The sequence below is a fragment of the mitochondrial genome of Saccopteryx leptura (genome assembly GCF_036850995.1).
Source record: "Saccopteryx leptura mitochondrion, complete genome".
NCBI lineage: Eukaryota > Metazoa > Chordata > Mammalia > Chiroptera > Emballonuridae > Saccopteryx > Saccopteryx leptura.
Window position 1 is genome coordinate 1 of NC_036421.1, and position 16,577 is coordinate 16,577.

General features: G+C 40.1%; 13 protein-coding genes and 24 non-coding genes across 37 annotated transcripts, besides 1 other annotated feature; 28 read left to right on the plus strand and 9 right to left on the minus strand. All coding sequences in view use genetic code 2, as the record gives it.

Moving 5' to 3' along the window:
• The first annotated feature begins 1 nt into the window (after position 1).
• Positions 2 to 70, plus strand: CXG14_mgt01. Its single transcript has one exon. It is a non-coding gene; the product is annotated as a tRNA-Phe (tRNA).
• CXG14_mgr02 lies at positions 71 to 1,037 on the plus strand. The gene has a single exon. It is a non-coding gene; the product is annotated as a 12S ribosomal RNA (ribosomal RNA).
• Positions 1,038 to 1,107, plus strand: CXG14_mgt02. The gene has a single exon. It is a non-coding gene; the product is annotated as a tRNA-Val (tRNA).
• Positions 1,106 to 2,664, plus strand: CXG14_mgr01. The gene has a single exon. It is a non-coding gene; the product is annotated as a 16S ribosomal RNA (ribosomal RNA).
• On the plus strand, positions 2,665 to 2,739 carry CXG14_mgt03. Its single transcript has one exon. It is a non-coding gene; the product is annotated as a tRNA-Leu (tRNA).
• Positions 2,740 to 2,741: 2 nt separating this feature from the next.
• Positions 2,742 to 3,697, plus strand: CXG14_mgp13 (NADH dehydrogenase subunit 1). Its single transcript has one exon. A coding segment is annotated over exon 1 (956 nt).
• On the plus strand, positions 3,698 to 3,766 carry CXG14_mgt04. The gene has a single exon. It is a non-coding gene; the product is annotated as a tRNA-Ile (tRNA).
• On the minus strand, positions 3,764 to 3,836 carry CXG14_mgt05. The gene has a single exon. It is a non-coding gene; the product is annotated as a tRNA-Gln (tRNA).
• On the plus strand, positions 3,837 to 3,905 carry CXG14_mgt06. Its single transcript has one exon. It is a non-coding gene; the product is annotated as a tRNA-Met (tRNA).
• Positions 3,906 to 4,947, plus strand: CXG14_mgp12 (NADH dehydrogenase subunit 2). Its single transcript has one exon. A coding segment is annotated over exon 1 (1,042 nt).
• CXG14_mgt07 lies at positions 4,948 to 5,015 on the plus strand. The gene has a single exon. It is a non-coding gene; the product is annotated as a tRNA-Trp (tRNA).
• An 8-nt stretch (positions 5,016 to 5,023) lies between these two features.
• CXG14_mgt08 lies at positions 5,024 to 5,092 on the minus strand. The gene has a single exon. It is a non-coding gene; the product is annotated as a tRNA-Ala (tRNA).
• Position 5,093: 1 nt separating this feature from the next.
• On the minus strand, positions 5,094 to 5,166 carry CXG14_mgt09. The gene has a single exon. It is a non-coding gene; the product is annotated as a tRNA-Asn (tRNA).
• A 34-nt stretch (positions 5,167 to 5,200) lies between these two features.
• On the minus strand, positions 5,201 to 5,266 carry CXG14_mgt10. The gene has a single exon. It is a non-coding gene; the product is annotated as a tRNA-Cys (tRNA).
• CXG14_mgt11 lies at positions 5,267 to 5,333 on the minus strand. Its single transcript has one exon. It is a non-coding gene; the product is annotated as a tRNA-Tyr (tRNA).
• A 1-nt stretch (position 5,334) lies between these two features.
• On the plus strand, positions 5,335 to 6,879 carry CXG14_mgp11 (cytochrome c oxidase subunit I). Its single transcript has one exon. The coding sequence runs from the start codon at positions 5,335 to 5,337 to the stop codon at positions 6,877 to 6,879; it is 1,545 nt and encodes a 514-aa protein (YP_009445605.1).
• A 1-nt stretch (position 6,880) lies between these two features.
• Positions 6,881 to 6,949, minus strand: CXG14_mgt12. Its single transcript has one exon. It is a non-coding gene; the product is annotated as a tRNA-Ser (tRNA).
• A 7-nt stretch (positions 6,950 to 6,956) lies between these two features.
• CXG14_mgt13 lies at positions 6,957 to 7,023 on the plus strand. The gene has a single exon. It is a non-coding gene; the product is annotated as a tRNA-Asp (tRNA).
• On the plus strand, positions 7,024 to 7,707 carry CXG14_mgp10 (cytochrome c oxidase subunit II). The gene has a single exon. It carries the CDS (start codon positions 7,024 to 7,026, stop codon positions 7,705 to 7,707), a length of 684 nt encoding a protein of 227 aa, YP_009445606.1.
• Positions 7,708 to 7,710: 3 nt separating this feature from the next.
• CXG14_mgt14 lies at positions 7,711 to 7,778 on the plus strand. The gene has a single exon. It is a non-coding gene; the product is annotated as a tRNA-Lys (tRNA).
• A 1-nt stretch (position 7,779) lies between these two features.
• On the plus strand, positions 7,780 to 7,983 carry CXG14_mgp09 (ATP synthase F0 subunit 8). Its single transcript has one exon. The coding sequence runs from the start codon at positions 7,780 to 7,782 to the stop codon at positions 7,981 to 7,983; it is 204 nt and encodes a 67-aa protein (YP_009445607.1).
• Positions 7,941 to 8,621, plus strand: CXG14_mgp08 (ATP synthase F0 subunit 6). The gene has a single exon. The coding sequence runs from the start codon at positions 7,941 to 7,943 to the stop codon at positions 8,619 to 8,621; it is 681 nt and encodes a 226-aa protein (YP_009445608.1).
• CXG14_mgp07 (cytochrome c oxidase subunit III) lies at positions 8,621 to 9,404 on the plus strand. Its single transcript has one exon. A coding segment is annotated over exon 1 (784 nt).
• CXG14_mgt15 lies at positions 9,405 to 9,475 on the plus strand. Its single transcript has one exon. It is a non-coding gene; the product is annotated as a tRNA-Gly (tRNA).
• CXG14_mgp06 (NADH dehydrogenase subunit 3) lies at positions 9,476 to 9,823 on the plus strand. Its single transcript has one exon. The coding sequence runs from the start codon at positions 9,476 to 9,478 to the stop codon at positions 9,821 to 9,823; it is 348 nt and encodes a 115-aa protein (YP_009445610.1).
• Positions 9,824 to 9,892, plus strand: CXG14_mgt16. Its single transcript has one exon. It is a non-coding gene; the product is annotated as a tRNA-Arg (tRNA).
• CXG14_mgp05 (NADH dehydrogenase subunit 4L) lies at positions 9,893 to 10,189 on the plus strand. Its single transcript has one exon. The coding sequence runs from the start codon at positions 9,893 to 9,895 to the stop codon at positions 10,187 to 10,189; it is 297 nt and encodes a 98-aa protein (YP_009445611.1).
• Positions 10,183 to 11,560, plus strand: CXG14_mgp04 (NADH dehydrogenase subunit 4). The gene has a single exon. A coding segment is annotated over exon 1 (1,378 nt).
• On the plus strand, positions 11,561 to 11,628 carry CXG14_mgt17. Its single transcript has one exon. It is a non-coding gene; the product is annotated as a tRNA-His (tRNA).
• On the plus strand, positions 11,629 to 11,687 carry CXG14_mgt18. Its single transcript has one exon. It is a non-coding gene; the product is annotated as a tRNA-Ser (tRNA).
• Position 11,688: 1 nt separating this feature from the next.
• On the plus strand, positions 11,689 to 11,758 carry CXG14_mgt19. Its single transcript has one exon. It is a non-coding gene; the product is annotated as a tRNA-Leu (tRNA).
• Positions 11,759 to 13,579, plus strand: CXG14_mgp03 (NADH dehydrogenase subunit 5). The gene has a single exon. It carries the CDS (start codon positions 11,759 to 11,761, stop codon positions 13,577 to 13,579), a length of 1,821 nt encoding a protein of 606 aa, YP_009445613.1.
• Positions 13,563 to 14,096, minus strand: CXG14_mgp02 (NADH dehydrogenase subunit 6). Its single transcript has one exon. The coding sequence runs from the start codon at positions 14,094 to 14,096 to the stop codon at positions 13,563 to 13,565; it is 534 nt and encodes a 177-aa protein (YP_009445614.1).
• Positions 14,097 to 14,165, minus strand: CXG14_mgt20. Its single transcript has one exon. It is a non-coding gene; the product is annotated as a tRNA-Glu (tRNA).
• Position 14,166: 1 nt separating this feature from the next.
• On the plus strand, positions 14,167 to 15,306 carry CXG14_mgp01 (cytochrome b). Its single transcript has one exon. The coding sequence runs from the start codon at positions 14,167 to 14,169 to the stop codon at positions 15,304 to 15,306; it is 1,140 nt and encodes a 379-aa protein (YP_009445615.1).
• Positions 15,307 to 15,376, plus strand: CXG14_mgt21. The gene has a single exon. It is a non-coding gene; the product is annotated as a tRNA-Thr (tRNA).
• Positions 15,377 to 15,442, minus strand: CXG14_mgt22. The gene has a single exon. It is a non-coding gene; the product is annotated as a tRNA-Pro (tRNA).
• Positions 15,443 to 16,577: a D loop (control region).

Sequence of the window (16,577 nt, forward strand, 5' to 3'; positions counted from 1 at the left end):
AGTTAATGTAGCTTAAAAAAAAAAGCAAGGCACTGAAAATGCCTAGATGGGCTCTATAGCCCCATAAACACACAGGTTTGGTCCTGGCCTTCCTATTAATTATTAGTAGACTTACACATGCAAGTATCAGCTCTCCAGTGAGGATGCCCTCTAAGTCAACACTATGAAATAAAGGAGCAGGTATCAGGCACGCCCCAATGCAGCCCATAACACTTTGCTCAGCCACGCCCCCACGGGATACAGCAGTGATAAAAATTAAGCTATGAACGAAAGTTCGACTAAGCCATACTAATATAGGGTTGGTAAATTTCGTGCCAGCCACCGCGGTCATACGATTAACCCAAATTAATAGCTACCGGCGTAAGGCGTGTTTAAGGCAACAACTCAAAATAAAGTTAAACCCTGACTAAGCCGTAAAAAGCCCTAGTCCCTGTAAAATAAACTACGAAAGTGACTTTAATAGCCTGACCACACGGCAGCTAAGATCCAAACTGGGATTAGATACCCCACTATGCTTGGCCCCAAACCTAAGAAGTTAAACTAACAAAACTGCTCGCCAGAGTACTACTAGCCACAGCTTAAAACTCAAAGGACTTGGCGGTGCTTTATATCCATCTAGAGGAGCCTGTTCTGTAATCGATACACCCCGATAAACCTCACCAACCCTTGCCAAATCAGTCTATATACCGCCATCTTCAGCAAACCCTAAAAAGGATTCTAAGTAAGCACAAATATTACACATAAAAACGTTAGGTCAAGGTGTAACCTATGGGTTGGGAAGAAATGGGCTACATTCCCTATAAAAGGTCACAATAAACATAAACGGATGCTATAATGAAATATATAGCTGAAGGTGGATTTAGCAGTAAATTAAGAATAGAGCGCTTAATTGAATATAGGCCATGAAGCACGCACACACCGCCCGTCACCCTCCTCAAGCAACTCCAATCTAAAACAACCCTATTTGAAAGATTCCATTTGCAAGAGGAGATAAGTCGTAACAAGGTAAGTGTACTGGAAAGTGCACTTGGATAATTCAAAGCATAGCTTAATTATAAAGCACCCGGCCTACACCCGGGAGATACTACAACCATTGAGTTGCTTTGAACTAGTTCTAGCTCGAACCCGCAAAATTCAACTAACACCCACAGTTAAAACAAAACATTTACACAAATAAAAGTATAGGAGATAGAAATTATATTCGACGCTATAGAAAAAGTACCGCAAGGGAACCACAACTCAAAAGTAGAAAAAAGCAAAGCTTACCCCTTTTACCTTTTGCATAATGATTTAACTAGAAAAAATTTAGCAAAGAGAACTGAAGTTAAATACCCCGAAACCAGACGAGCTATCTAAAGACAGCCCAATGGGGCAAACTCATCTATGTGGCAAAATAGTGAGAAGATCTTTAGATAGAGGCGACAAACCAACCGAGCCTGGTGATAGCTGGTTGTCCAGTTAACGAATTTTAGTTCAAGTATAAATCTACTAAAAATATCCAATAAATTTAATGTAGATTTATATTATAGCCCAAGGGGGTACAGCCCATTGGGCCTAGGATACAACCTTTATTAGAGAGTAATTATTTAGTGTACCATAGTTGGCCTAAAAGCAGCCATCCATTAAGAAAGCGTTCAAGCTCAACAACTCCCTCATCTTAATAACAAACATATCTAACAACTCCTAATACGAAACTGGACTATTCTATTATTAAATAGAAGCAATACTGTTAATATGAGTAACAAGAATATTTTCTCCCAGCACAAGTGTATATCAGAACGAATGCTTCACTGATAGTTAACAAACCATTAAGCTCATGCTAAAAATAAAACCCTTATATAAAAATCTGTTAACCCAACACAGGCGTGCACCCAAGGGAAAGATTAAAAGAAGTAAAAGGAACTCGGCAAACATGAACCCCGCCTGTTTACCAAAAACATCACCTCTAGCCTTACCAGTATTAGAGGCACTGCCTGCCCAGTGACATAAGTTTAACGGCCGCGGTATCCTGACCGTGCAAAGGTAGCATAATCACTTGTTCCCTAAATAGGGACTCGTATGAATGGCCACACGAGGGTTCAACTGTCTCTTACTTCTAATCAGTGAAATTGACCTCCCCGTGAAGAGGCAGGGATAATATAATAAGACGAGAAGACCCTATGGAGCTTTAATTAACTAACCTAAAGAAAATAAATACCAATCGACACGATTTAACATAACTCTGCCTAGGTTAGCAATTTGGGTTGGGGTGACCTCGGAATAAAACATAACTTCCGAGTGATTAATATTTAGACCTACAAGTCAAAATAACATCATCATTTATTGATCCAAAAAAATTGATCAACGGACCAAGTTACCCTAGGGATAACAGCGCAATCCTATTCAAGAGTCCATATCGACAATAGGGTTTACGACCTCGATGTTGGATCAGGACATCCTAGTGGTGCAGCCGCTACTAAGGGTTCGTTTGTTCAACGATTAATAGTCCTACGTGATCTGAGTTCAGACCGGAGTAATCCAGGTCGGTTTCTATCTATTCTAGGCCTCCCCCAGTACGAAAGGACAAGAGAGGCAGGGCCCACTTCATTTACGCGCCCTCAAGCTAACAGATACTGTAATATTAATCTGGCAACGCATATAGTCAATAACCCAAGACCAGGGTTCATTAGGGTGGCAGAGTCCGGTAAATGCATAAAACTTAAACCTTTATAATCAGAGGTTCAACTCCTCTCCCTAATATAATGTTCTTAATTAATCTACTATCAATAATTGTACCCATTCTATTAGCTGTAGCATTTTTAACTTTACTAGAGCGTAAAGTATTAGGATATATACAACTACGAAAAGGCCCAAACGTTGTTGGACCCTATGGTCTGCTCCAACCAATTGCAGATGCAGTAAAACTATTCACCAAGGAACCCCTCCGACCCCTAACATCATCAATCTCAATATTTATCATCGCCCCCATCTTAGCTCTAACATTAGCTTTAACCATATGAATCCCTCTTCCCATACCATATCCCCTTATTAATATAAATTTAGGTATCCTATTTATACTGGCTATATCTAGTCTAGCTGTATATGCCATCCTATGGTCAGGCTGAGCCTCAAACTCAAAATATGCCCTAATTGGAGCCCTACGAGCCGTAGCACAAACCATTTCCTACGAAGTAACCCTAGCCATCATTCTCTTATCCGTATTATTAATAAGTGGTTCCTTCACGCTGTCTACCCTAATTACAACTCAAGAACACCTATGATTAATTATCCCCGCATGACCTCTAGCCATAATATGATTTATCTCAACCCTAGCCGAAACAAACCGAGCACCCTTTGATCTAACTGAAGGAGAGTCAGAGCTTGTATCCGGCTTCAACGTTGAATACGCAGCAGGCCCCTTTGCACTATTTTTCCTAGCTGAATACGCCAATATTATTATAATAAATGCCCTCACAACTACTCTTTTCCTAGGAGCCTACCATAACCCCCTAATACCAGAATTATACACAATCAACTTCGCCCTCAAAACATTACTCCTCACCATTACATTCCTATGGGTACGCGCATCATACCCTCGGTTCCGATATGACCAACTAATACACCTACTATGAAAAAATTTTCTACCTCTTACATTAGCCCTATGTATGTGACATGTTGCCATGCCAATCCTCACAGCGGGCATTCCACCCCAAACATAAGAAATGTGTCTGATAAAAGAGTTACTTTGATAGAGTAAATAATAGGGGTGCAAGCCCCCTTATTTCTAGAACTATAGGACTTGAACCTACCCCTAAGACTTCAAAAATCTTCGTGCTACCACACTACACCAAATTCTAAGTAAGGTCAGCTAAATAAGCTATCGGGCCCATACCCCGAAAATGTTGGTTTATACCCTTCCCGTACTAATAAATCCCCTTATCCTAATTATAATTATATTAACAGTTATCCTAGGCACAACAATCGTAATAATGAGCTCCCACTGACTAATAATCTGAATAGGATTCGAAATAAACATACTAGCGGTTATCCCCCTGTTAATAAAACAGTACAATCCCCGGTCAATAGAAGCGGCGACTAAATATTTTCTAACACAAGCCACCGCCTCTATACTCCTCATGCTAGCCATTATCATCAATTTATTATATTCAGGCCAATGAACATTCACAAAACTTATAAACCCAACAGCATCAATTATCATAACCCTGGCCATAGCCATAAAAATAGGCCTCGCCCCTCTCCACTTCTGAGTTCCAGAGGTTACACAAGGCATCTCACTCTCATCCGGCCTAATCTTGTTAACATGACAAAAACTAGCCCCACTATCAGTCCTCTACGTAATCAGCCCCGTTATCAACTTAGACCTAATTCTACTTATATCCATAATATCAATTGCAATCGGAGGATGAGGGGGATTAAACCAAACTCAACTCCGTAAAATCCTAGCATACTCCTCAATTGCCCATATAGGATGAATAGCCTCGATCCTAGCATTTAATCCAACTATAACACTACTCAACCTCCTCCTATATATTCTAATAACAACCACAACATTTATACTCTTTATAGCAACCTCAGCAACAACGACCTTATCCCTCTCCCACATATGAAATAAAATACCCCTAATCACCTCCAGCACCTTAACTATTATACTCTCACTAGGAGGCCTCCCTCCTCTAGTTGGCTTCCTACCCAAATGAATAATTATCCAAGAACTAACCAAAAACAACAATATTACCCTAGCCACATTAATAGCCATTACCGCACTACTTAATCTTTTCTTTTATATACGCTTAACATATGCCACCTCCCTAACCATATTCCCAACCATAAATAACATGAAAATCAAATGGCAATTTAACAATAAAAAACAAATAAAATATCTCCCAATACTTATTATTTTATCAACGATTACCCTCCCACTTGCCCCGGCAATTACCTTGCTTAACTAGAAGTTTAGGTTAACTAGACCAAGAGCCTTCAAAGCTCTAAGTAAATAAACACGTATTTAACTTCTGTACTCTTATAAGGACTGCAAGACTCTACCTTACATCAGCTGAATGCAAATCAACTACTTTAATTAAGCTAAGCCCTTACTAGATTGATGGGCTTCTAACCCACGAAACTTTAGTTAACAGCTAAAAACCCTAAACAACTGGCTTCAATCTACTTCTCCCGCCGCGTAGGGGAAAAAAGGCGGGAGAAGCCCCGGCAGGATTGAAGCTGCGTCTTTGAATTTGCAATTCAATATGTATTACACCACAGGGCTTGGTAAAAAGAGGACTCACACCTCTGTCTTTAGATTTACAGTCTAATGCTTACTCAGCCATCTTACCTATGTTCGTAACCCGTTGACTTTATTCAACAAACCATAAAGATATTGGTACTCTTTATCTTCTATTTGGTGCCTGAGCCGGAATAGTAGGCACAGCCCTAAGCCTATTAATTCGTGCAGAACTTGGCCAACCAGGAGCCTTATTAGGCGATGACCAGATCTATAATGTGGTAGTCACCGCTCATGCATTCGTAATAATTTTCTTTATAGTTATACCCATTATAATTGGCGGCTTCGGAAACTGACTAGTGCCATTAATAATTGGCGCCCCAGACATGGCCTTTCCTCGTATAAATAATATAAGCTTCTGACTACTACCCCCCTCCTTCCTGCTCCTATTAGCATCTTCTATAGTTGAAGCTGGTGCTGGCACTGGATGAACCGTCTACCCACCACTAGCAGGAAACTTAGCCCACGCCGGTGCTTCGGTTGATCTTGCAATTTTCTCATTACACTTGGCCGGGGTCTCTTCTATTCTAGGGGCAATTAACTTTATTACCACTATTATTAATATGAAACCTCCCGCCCTATCTCAATATCAAACACCCCTTTTCGTCTGATCCGTCCTAATCACTGCAGTCCTACTCCTTTTATCACTCCCTGTACTAGCAGCCGGAATTACTATACTTTTAACAGACCGAAACCTAAACACAACCTTCTTCGACCCTGCTGGGGGAGGAGATCCTATCTTATATCAACACCTATTCTGATTTTTTGGCCACCCCGAAGTATATATTCTTATCTTGCCAGGGTTTGGAATTATCTCCCATATTGTCACATACTACTCAGGAAAAAAAGAACCTTTTGGTTATATAGGTATAGTTTGAGCCATAATATCTATTGGATTCCTAGGTTTCATTGTATGAGCCCACCACATGTTTACTGTAGGAATGGATGTTGACACACGCGCCTACTTTACATCCGCTACTATAATTATTGCTATTCCCACTGGTGTAAAAGTCTTTAGCTGATTAGCAACTCTCCATGGAGGTAACATTAAATGATCTCCAGCCATATTATGAGCCCTTGGTTTTATTTTCCTTTTCACCGTAGGCGGTCTAACTGGCATTGTATTAGCCAACTCATCCCTAGATATTGTGCTCCATGATACTTATTATGTAGTAGCCCATTTTCACTACGTCCTATCCATAGGAGCGGTGTTTGCCATCATAGGTGGATTTGTCCACTGATTCCCCCTCTTCTCTGGTTACACCTTGCACCCCGCCTGAACTAAAGCCCATTTCTTAGTAATATTTGTAGGCGTTAATATAACCTTCTTCCCTCAGCACTTCTTAGGTTTATCCGGAATACCACGACGATATTCCGACTACCCTGATGCGTACACTACATGAAACACCGTATCTTCGATAGGCTCTTTCATTTCGCTAACAGCCGTAATGCTCATAGTTTTCATCGTATGAGAAGCATTTGCCTCCAAACGAGAAGTCTCACTAGTAGAACTAACAACCACAAACCTTGAGTGACTTCACGGCTGCCCACCTCCTTATCACACATTTGAAGAACCCACTTACATTAACACTAAATAATTAAGAAAGGAAGGATTCGAACCCCCTTAAATTGGTTTCAAGCCAACACCATAACCACTATGTCTTTCTCCATGGTAGAGGTATTAGTAAAATTTACATAACTTTGTCAAGGTTAAATTATGGGTGAAACCCCCATATACCTCTATGGCATACCCATTCCAAACAGGCTTTCAAGACGCAACTTCTCCTATTATAGAAGAATTATTACATTTCCACGATCATACTTTAATAATTGTATTCCTTATTAGCTCACTAGTCCTCTATATCATCTCAATCATGTTAACCACTAAACTAACCCACACGAGTACTATAGATGCCCAAGAGGTAGAGACTATCTGAACAATCCTGCCAGCCATTATTCTTATTATAATTGCTCTCCCATCCCTCCGAATTCTTTATATAATAGATGAGATTAATAACCCCTCCATTACCGTTAAAACTATGGGCCATCAATGATATTGAAGCTATGAATACACAGACTATGAAGATTTAAACTTTGATTCCTATATAATCCCCACATCCGACCTCGCACCAGGCCAAATCCGTTTACTAGAAGTAGATAACCGAGTGGTTCTACCCATAGAACTTACCGTCCGTATGTTAATTTCATCAGAAGATGTATTACACTCTTGAGCCGTCCCCTCCTTAGGCTTAAAAACAGACGCTATTCCAGGACGCCTAAATCAAACAACCCTACTATCTACACGACCTGGTCTATATTACGGACAATGTTCCGAAATCTGCGGATCTAACCACAGTTTTATACCCATTGTACTTGAAATAGTCCCACTAAAACATTTTGAAAAATGATCATCATCCATACTGTAAATTCATCAAGAAGCTACTGCAGCGTTAACCTTTTAAGTTGAAGATCGAAAGCCCCACCCTTTCCTTGATGACATGCCTCAGTTAGATACTTCTACATGATTTATCACAATTTTATCAATAATTATCACACTATTTATCTTCATGCAGTTAAAAATCTCCAAACACACATATTATACAAACCCTGAGCCTTCTTTAACTAAATCACTAAAACATTCAGCCCCTTGAGAAACAAAATGAACGAAAATTTATTCGCCTCTTTCATTACCCCTACAATAATAGGACTACCTATTGTTATTCTAATTATTATATTTCCCACTATTCTATTTCCTTCCTCAAGCCGCCTGGTTGCGAATCGACTAATTGTAATTCAACGATGACTCCTCCACCTAACATCAAAACAAATGATGGCAATCCACAGTCAAAAAGGACAAACCTGAACCCTTATACTAATATCACTAATTATATTTATTGGGTCTACAAATTTACTCGGTCTCCTACCCCATTCTTTTACACCCACTACTCAACTGTCAATAAACCTAGGAATGGCTATTCCACTATGAGCAGGCACAGTAATCCTTGGCTTTCGATACAAAACTAAAGCCTCCCTTGCACATTTTCTTCCACAAGGCACTCCTATTCCCCTTATTCCTATACTAGTTATTATCGAAACAATTAGCCTGTTTATTCAACCGATAGCTCTAGCAGTTCGATTAACAGCAAATATCACCGCAGGGCACCTCTTAATTCACCTCATTGGAGGAGCAACCCTAGCACTTATAAGCATTAGCACTGCAACTGCACTAGTCACATTCATTATTCTTATTTTATTGACTATCCTAGAATTTGCCGTAGCCCTCATCCAAGCTTACGTCTTTACACTCCTAGTCAGCCTATACTTACATGATAATGCCTAATGACCCACCAAACCCACGCATATCACATAGTAAACCCCAGCCCTTGGCCTCTTACAGGAGCCTTATCTGCACTACTATTAACCTCAGGGTTAATTATATGATTCCACTTTAACTCAACGCCCCTTCTATTACTAGGCCTGACAACAAACCTCTTAACAATATATCAATGATGACGTGATGTCGTCCGAGAAGGAACGTTCCAAGGCCACCATACGCCCGTTGTTCAAAAAGGACTTCGCTATGGAATAATCCTGTTTATTGTCTCAGAAGTATTTTTCTTCGCAGGTTTCTTTTGAGCCTTTTATCACTCAAGCCTAGCCCCCACCCCAGAATTGGGTGGATATTGACCTCCCGCAGGCATCACCCCTCTAAACCCCTTAGACGTCCCCCTACTAAATACATCTGTTCTACTGGCCTCTGGCGTGTCAATCACCTGAGCCCACCATAGTCTAATAGAAGGCAATCGCAAACATATAATCCAAAGCCTATTTATCACAATCTGCCTAGGCCTGTATTTCACACTACTTCAAGCCACTGAATACTACGAAACTTCTTTCACCATCTCCGATGGTGTTTATGGTTCTACATTCTTTATAGCCACCGGATTCCACGGACTGCACGTAATTATTGGCTCTACATTCCTAATCGTATGCTTATTACGACAACTAAAATTCCACTTCACATCAACTCATCATTTCGGATTTGAAGCCGCAGCCTGATATTGACATTTCGTTGATGTAGTTTGACTATTCCTGTATGTTTCTATTTACTGATGAGGTTCATACTCTTTTAGTATTAACTAGTACAACTGACTTCCAATCAGTTAGATTCGGTAACAACTCCGAAAAAGAGTAATAAACGTACTAATCTCTATTTTCATTAACACCCTTCTAGCTACTCTCTTAGTAATTATCGCATTCTGACTCCCCCAAACTAATACTTATGCAGAAAAATCTAGCCCATATGAGTGTGGATTTGACCCTATAGGATCCGCACGACTACCCTTCTCTATAAAATTCTTCCTAGTAGCCATCACTTTCCTATTATTTGATCTAGAAATTGCCCTCCTTCTACCCCTCCCATGAGCCACTCAAACTAACAACCTCCCCACCATACTCATTATATCCCTATTTCTTATTTCCCTATTAGCTATTAGTCTGGCCTACGAGTGATCTCAAGAAGGATTAGAATGAGCCGAATAATAATAGTTAGTTTAAAACAAAACAAGTGATTTCGACTCACTAAACTATGGTCTTATCCATAACTATTAAATGTCCTTGACCTATATGAACACAATATTAGCCTTTACAATTTCCCTGGTCGGCCTACTAATATACCGCTCCCACATAATATCCTCACTACTATGTTTAGAGGGCATAATACTATCACTATTTGTAATAATTGCCATAACTATTCTAAACTCTCATCTAACCCTCGCTAGCATATTACCTATTATTCTTCTAGTGTTTGCTGCCTGCGAAGCAGCTCTAGGTCTATCCCTGCTAGTTATAGTATCTAACACTTATGGCGTTGACCACGTACAAAACCTAAATTTATTACAATGCTAAAAATTATTATACCAACAGTTATACTCATCCCCCTCACATGATTATCCAAAAATAACATAATATGAATTAACACAACAGTTTACAGCCTGTTAATTAGTCTACTATGCTTGCCCCTAATTAATCAATTCAGTGACAATACCCTAAACTTATCCCTAATATTCTTCTCCGACTCCCTATCAATACCCCTTCTTCTCTTGACAACATGACTCCTACCCTTAATAATTATTGCCAGCCAATTCCACTTAACAAAGGAATCCCCAACACGCAAGAAATTATATGTTACGATACTTATTCTATTACAAACATTCTTAATCATAACTTTCACTGCCACAGAACTAATTTTATTCTACATTCTATTTGAGGCCACCTTAGTGCCTACCCTCATTATCATCACCCGTTGAGGTGGACAAGCAGAACGCCTCAATGCCGGACTCTATTTTCTATTTTACACCCTAGTAGGATCCCTTCCATTATTAGTGGCACTCACATGTATCCAAAACACTACAGGGTCATTAAACTTTCTACTGTTACAATACTGAACTAACCCCCTACAGAACTCCTGAACCAACTCCCTTTTATGATTAGCCTGCATACTAGCATTCATAGTAAAAATACCCCTTTATGGACTCCATCTATGACTTCCAAAAGCACACGTAGAAGCCCCCATTGCCGGATCCATAGTTCTTGCCGCCGTACTATTAAAATTAGGAGGTTATGGGATACTCCGAATTACAACTCTCCTCAACCCGCTTACAAGCAACATAGCATACCCGTTTATAATACTCTCACTCTGGGGTATAATTATAACAAGCTCGATCTGCTTACGCCAGACAGACTTAAAGTCTCTAATCGCTTACTCATCAGTAAGTCACATAGCCCTGGTTATTGTGGCAATTCTTATTCAATCCCCATGAAGCTACATAGGAGCGACTGCTTTAATAATTGCCCACGGATTAACTTCCTCTATACTATTTTGCCTGGCCAACTCCAATTATGAACGAATTCACAGTCGAACCATAATCCTAGCCCGCGGCCTACAAACCATTCTACCTCTTATAGCCTCTTGGTGACTGCTAGCAAGCCTCACCAATCTAGCCCTCCCTCCCACTATTAATTTAATTGGCGAACTGTTCGTGGTTATAGCAACATTCTCTTGATCAAACCTATCCATTATCCTCATAGGACTAAACATTATTATCACCGCTCTTTATTCCTTGTATATATTAATTATAACTCAACGAGGTAAGCATACCCACCATATTAACAATATCAAGCCCAACTACACGCGAGAGAATACACTAATAGCAATACACCTAGTGCCCCTACTCCTTCTATCACTCAACCCAAAAATTATTCTAGGTACATTATACTGTAAATATAGTTTAATAAAAACCCTAGATTGTGAATCTAGTAATAGGGTCTAAACCCCCTTATTTACCGAAGAAGTGAGCAAGAACTGCTAACTCATGCTACCGCGTTTAAACCCGCGGCTTTTTCAAACTTTTAAAGGATAACAGTTATCCGTTGGTCTTAGGAACCAAAAAATTGGTGCAACTCCAAATAAAAGTAATAAACCTATTTAATATATCTATCGTATTAGCACTACTTCTACTGACCATGCCAATCACAGCAACAACCTTTAACCTAGACAAAAGCCCAAATTATCCAAACTATATCAAAACCATGGTTTCATACTCCTTCGCAGCTAGCCTAATTCCAACCCTATTATTTGTGTATTCTCATCAAGAAATAGTAATCTCGAACTGACATTGAATTACAATTCAAACAATTAAATTAACACTCAGCTTTAAATTCGACTACTTCTCAATACTATTTATACCAGTAGGATTATTCGTAACCTGATCTATTATAGAATTCTCAATATGATATATACACTCAGACCCTAATATTAACCGCTTCTTTAAATACCTACTAATATTTCTAATTACAATAATAATTCTAGTTACAGCCAACAACCTATTCCAACTTTTTATTGGTTGAGAGGGAGTAGGAATTATATCCTTCTTACTCATTGGATGATGATATGGGCGCGCAGACGCCAACACCGCTGCTCTGCAAGCAATCCTGTACAACCGAATTGGAGACATTGGCTTTATTGCCTCTATGGCATGATTCATAATAAACTCCAATACATGAGAACTTCAACAGATCTTTGTACTAAACCCAGAAAATACAAACTTCCCACTCATAGCCCTACTCCTAGCTGCCACTGGAAAATCTGCCCAATTTGGACTCCACCCATGACTTCCTTCCGCCATAGAAGGCCCCACACCTGTCTCCGCCCTATTACACTCAAGCACTATGGTCGTTGCAGGAGTATTCCTATTAATTCGATTCTACCCCTTAATAGAAAATAACAAGCTAGTACAAACTATAGTTCTATGTCTAGGAGCCATTACAACACTGTTTACAGCAATCTGCGCTCTAACCCAAAATGATATTAAAAAAATCGTTGCCTTTTCCACCTCTAGTCAACTAGGCTTAATAATAGTAACTATTGGCATTAACCAACCCCACCTTGCATTTCTTCACATTTGCACTCACGCATTCTTTAAAGCAATACTATTTATATGCTCTGGATCCATTATCCACAGTCTAAATGACGAACAAGACATTCGAAAGATAGGAGGCCTATTTAAAACTCTGCCTTTCACCACTAGCGCCTTAACCATTGGAAGCCTTGCCTTAACTGGTACCCCCTTCCTAACAGGCTTTTATTCTAAAGACCTTATTATTGAAGCAGCTAACATCTCATACACCAACGCCTGAGCCCTACTCTTGACCCTTCTAGCCACTTCCCTCACAGCTGTTTACAGTACACGAATCATTTTCTTTGCACTTATAGGACAACCACGATTTCCTACTCTGATCCTAATCAACGAAAACAACCCCTTACTAATTAATTCTATCAAACGCCTGTTAATTGGAAGTATTTTCGCAGGATTTTTACTATCAAACACTATCCCTCCAACCACCACCCCACAAATAACAATACCACTTTACCTAAAACTCACAGCCCTGGTGGTAACCCTAACAGGGTTTATAATAGCTCTGGAATTAAATCAAATTACCTACAACCTAAAGTTTAATAAGCCCTCAAGCATATTTAAATTCTCCAACCTCCTAGGATATTTTCCCATTATCATACACCGCCTCCAACCACGAATAAGCCTTACAGCAAGTCAAAAATCTGCCTCCCTCCTACTAGATCAAATTTGACTGGAAATGCTCTTGCCAAAATCAATCTCAAATATACATATAAAATCCTCCACCACAGTATCCAACCAAAAAGGCCTTGTCAAATTATATTTCCTCTCCTTCTTCATCACCTTAATCCTTACAATACTTATATTTAATTTCCACGAGTAATCTCCATAATTACTACAACTCCAATAAGCAAAGATCACCCTGTCACCACTACTAACCAAGTTCCATAACTATACAACCCCGCAACTCCTATAATCTCTTTACTAAAAAACCCAGAATCGCCCGTATCATAAATTACCCAATCCCCCATATCATTAAACTTTAAAATTATCTCCAACTCAACACCCTCATTCATAACTACACTAACAATTAATCCCGCCTCTATAAGTAGGCCCGTAATAAGAGAACCTAAAACTGTTTTATTAGATACCCATACCTCCGGATACTGCTCAGTAGCCATAGCCGTAGTATAACCAAAAACTACCAACATCCCCCCTAAATAAATTAAAAACACCATAAGGCCTAAAAATGGCCCATCAAAACTAATCACAATACCACAACCTACTCCTCCACTCACAATCAACCCCAACCCCCCATAAATTGGCGAAGGCTTAGAAGAAAACCCTACAAAACCAACCACAAAAATAATGCTCAAAATAAACGCAATATATGTCATCATAATTCCTACATGGTCTCTATCCATGACCTATGACATGAAAAATCACCGTTGTACTTCAACTATAAGAATAATGACCAACATCCGCAAGTCCCACCCACTATTTAAAATCATTAACGACTCGTTCGTTGATTTACCCGCGCCATCAAGTATTTCCTCTTGATGAAATTTTGGCTCCATCCTAGGCATTTGTTTAGCAGTGCAAATCTTAACAGGCCTATTCCTTGCAATACACTATACCTCTGATACCGCCACAGCATTCAATTCTGTAACACACATCTGCCGAGATGTAAATTACGGTTGACTCCTCCGATATCTCCACGCCAACGGCGCCTCTATATTCTTTATCTGCCTATATCTCCACGTAGGTCGAGGTCTCTATTATGGATCCTATACTTTCACAGAGACTTGAAATGTAGGAATCCTCCTGTTATTTGCAGTTATAGCCACCGCTTTTATAGGGTACGTCCTACCATGAGGCCAAATATCTTTCTGAGGAGCCACAGTCATCACAAACCTTCTCTCCGCTATCCCCTACATCGGAACGGACTTAGTTGAATGAATTTGAGGGGGTTTCTCTGTAGATAAAGCCACTTTAACCCGATTCTTTGCCTTCCATTTCCTCCTACCATTTATTATCGCAGCCCTAGTCATAGTGCATCTTCTATTCCTTCATGAAACAGGATCAAATAACCCAACAGGCATTCCCTCAAATGCAGATATAATCCCCTTTCACCCCTATTATACAATCAAAGACATCCTAGGGTTTCTACTAATACTAACTGCACTACTGGCACTGGTACTATTTGCCCCAGACATATTAGGAGACCCAGATAACTACACCCCTGCTAATCCATTAAACACCCCTCCCCACATTAAACCAGAATGATATTTCCTATTCGCCTACGCTATCCTACGATCTATCCCCAATAAATTGGGAGGCGTCCTAGCACTAGTACTATCGATTCTAATCCTCGCCCTAGTTCCTTTACTCCACACTTCAAAACAACGAAGCATAACATTCCGTCCCCTCAGCCAATGCATATTCTGACTTCTAGTCGCAGACCTCATTACACTCACATGAATCGGAGGCCAACCCGTAGAACACCCCTATGTTATCATCGGCCAACTGGCCTCAATTCTATATTTCTCAATTATCTTAATTCTTATACCCCTCGCTAGCATTATAGAAAACCGATTCTTAAAATGAAGAGTCTCTGTAGTATACTTAATTACTCTGGTCTTGTAAACCAGCAAAGGGGACTTAAACTCCCCCAAAGACCTCAAGGAGAGAGCGCAAGCCCCACCATCAACACCCAAAGCTGATATTCTAATTAAACTACCCCTTGGTCTTATGTAAGGAAATAAAAATTTTCAAAGTACTCCCTCCGCATTATATAAAATATTACACTCTATGTACGTCGTGCATTAAATTATATGCCCCATTAACATTAAGCAAGTACATATTAATTAATGGTACAGGACATATTAATTGGTCATCGTACATAAACCATTAAATTTTAATAAATCCTTGTCAACAGGACTATCCTCATCCAAAGGGGATCTCTTAATCTACCAACCTCCGTGAAACCAACAACCCGACGGACACCACATGGTAGCACTCTTCTTGCTCCGGGCCCATCAATCGTGGGGGTTTCTAAAATTGGGTCGTAAACGGCATCTGGTTCTTACCTCAGGGCCATGGAACGTAAAATCGCCCACAACTTGCTCTTAAATAAGACATCACGATGGATTAGTCGCTAGTAAGTCCGTGATCCCGGCATACCTTGCACTGTCATGCCTGGGGTAGGTTTTTATTTTTTGGGGGATGCTTGGATTCAGCCTTGGCCGTGGAGGCCTGGATGCAGTCAAATAAAGTCAAGCTGGACTTTACAATCAAATTTCCTCGGGCAATGAATACCACTGAGATAAAGAATATTCATGGTTCAGGACATAAATTCAAGTGGTGTAATAAGTTTACGTTACCCAGGGATATTTACCCTAAAGGGCTATTAGGTCAATGGTTTCAGGACATAACACTTGGAACTAGTGCAGGTGTACGCACGCACAGGTGTACGCACGCACAGGTGTACGCACGCACAGGTGTACGCACGCACAGGTGTACGCACGCACAGGTGTACGCACGCACAGGTGTACGCACGCACAGGTGTACGCACGCACAGGTGTACGCACGCACAGGTGTACGCACGCACAGGTGTACGCACGCACAGGTGTACGCGCGCGCGTTGGTTTGCTTAGACAAACCCCCCTACCCCCCGTTAAGTCCTACCAAATATAATCATATTATCTTGCCAAACCCCAAAAACAAGATCAAACTATACTGGCTTATTATGGACTTAATCGGTTTACTATATTAACCCCACCCATTACTCGATAGCATCGCGGTACTTTAAGGAATTTATTTTCCTTAAACAGCCATCTCCCTAGCTCCGCCTTTTTATTTTTTTTTTTCACCCACTCAGT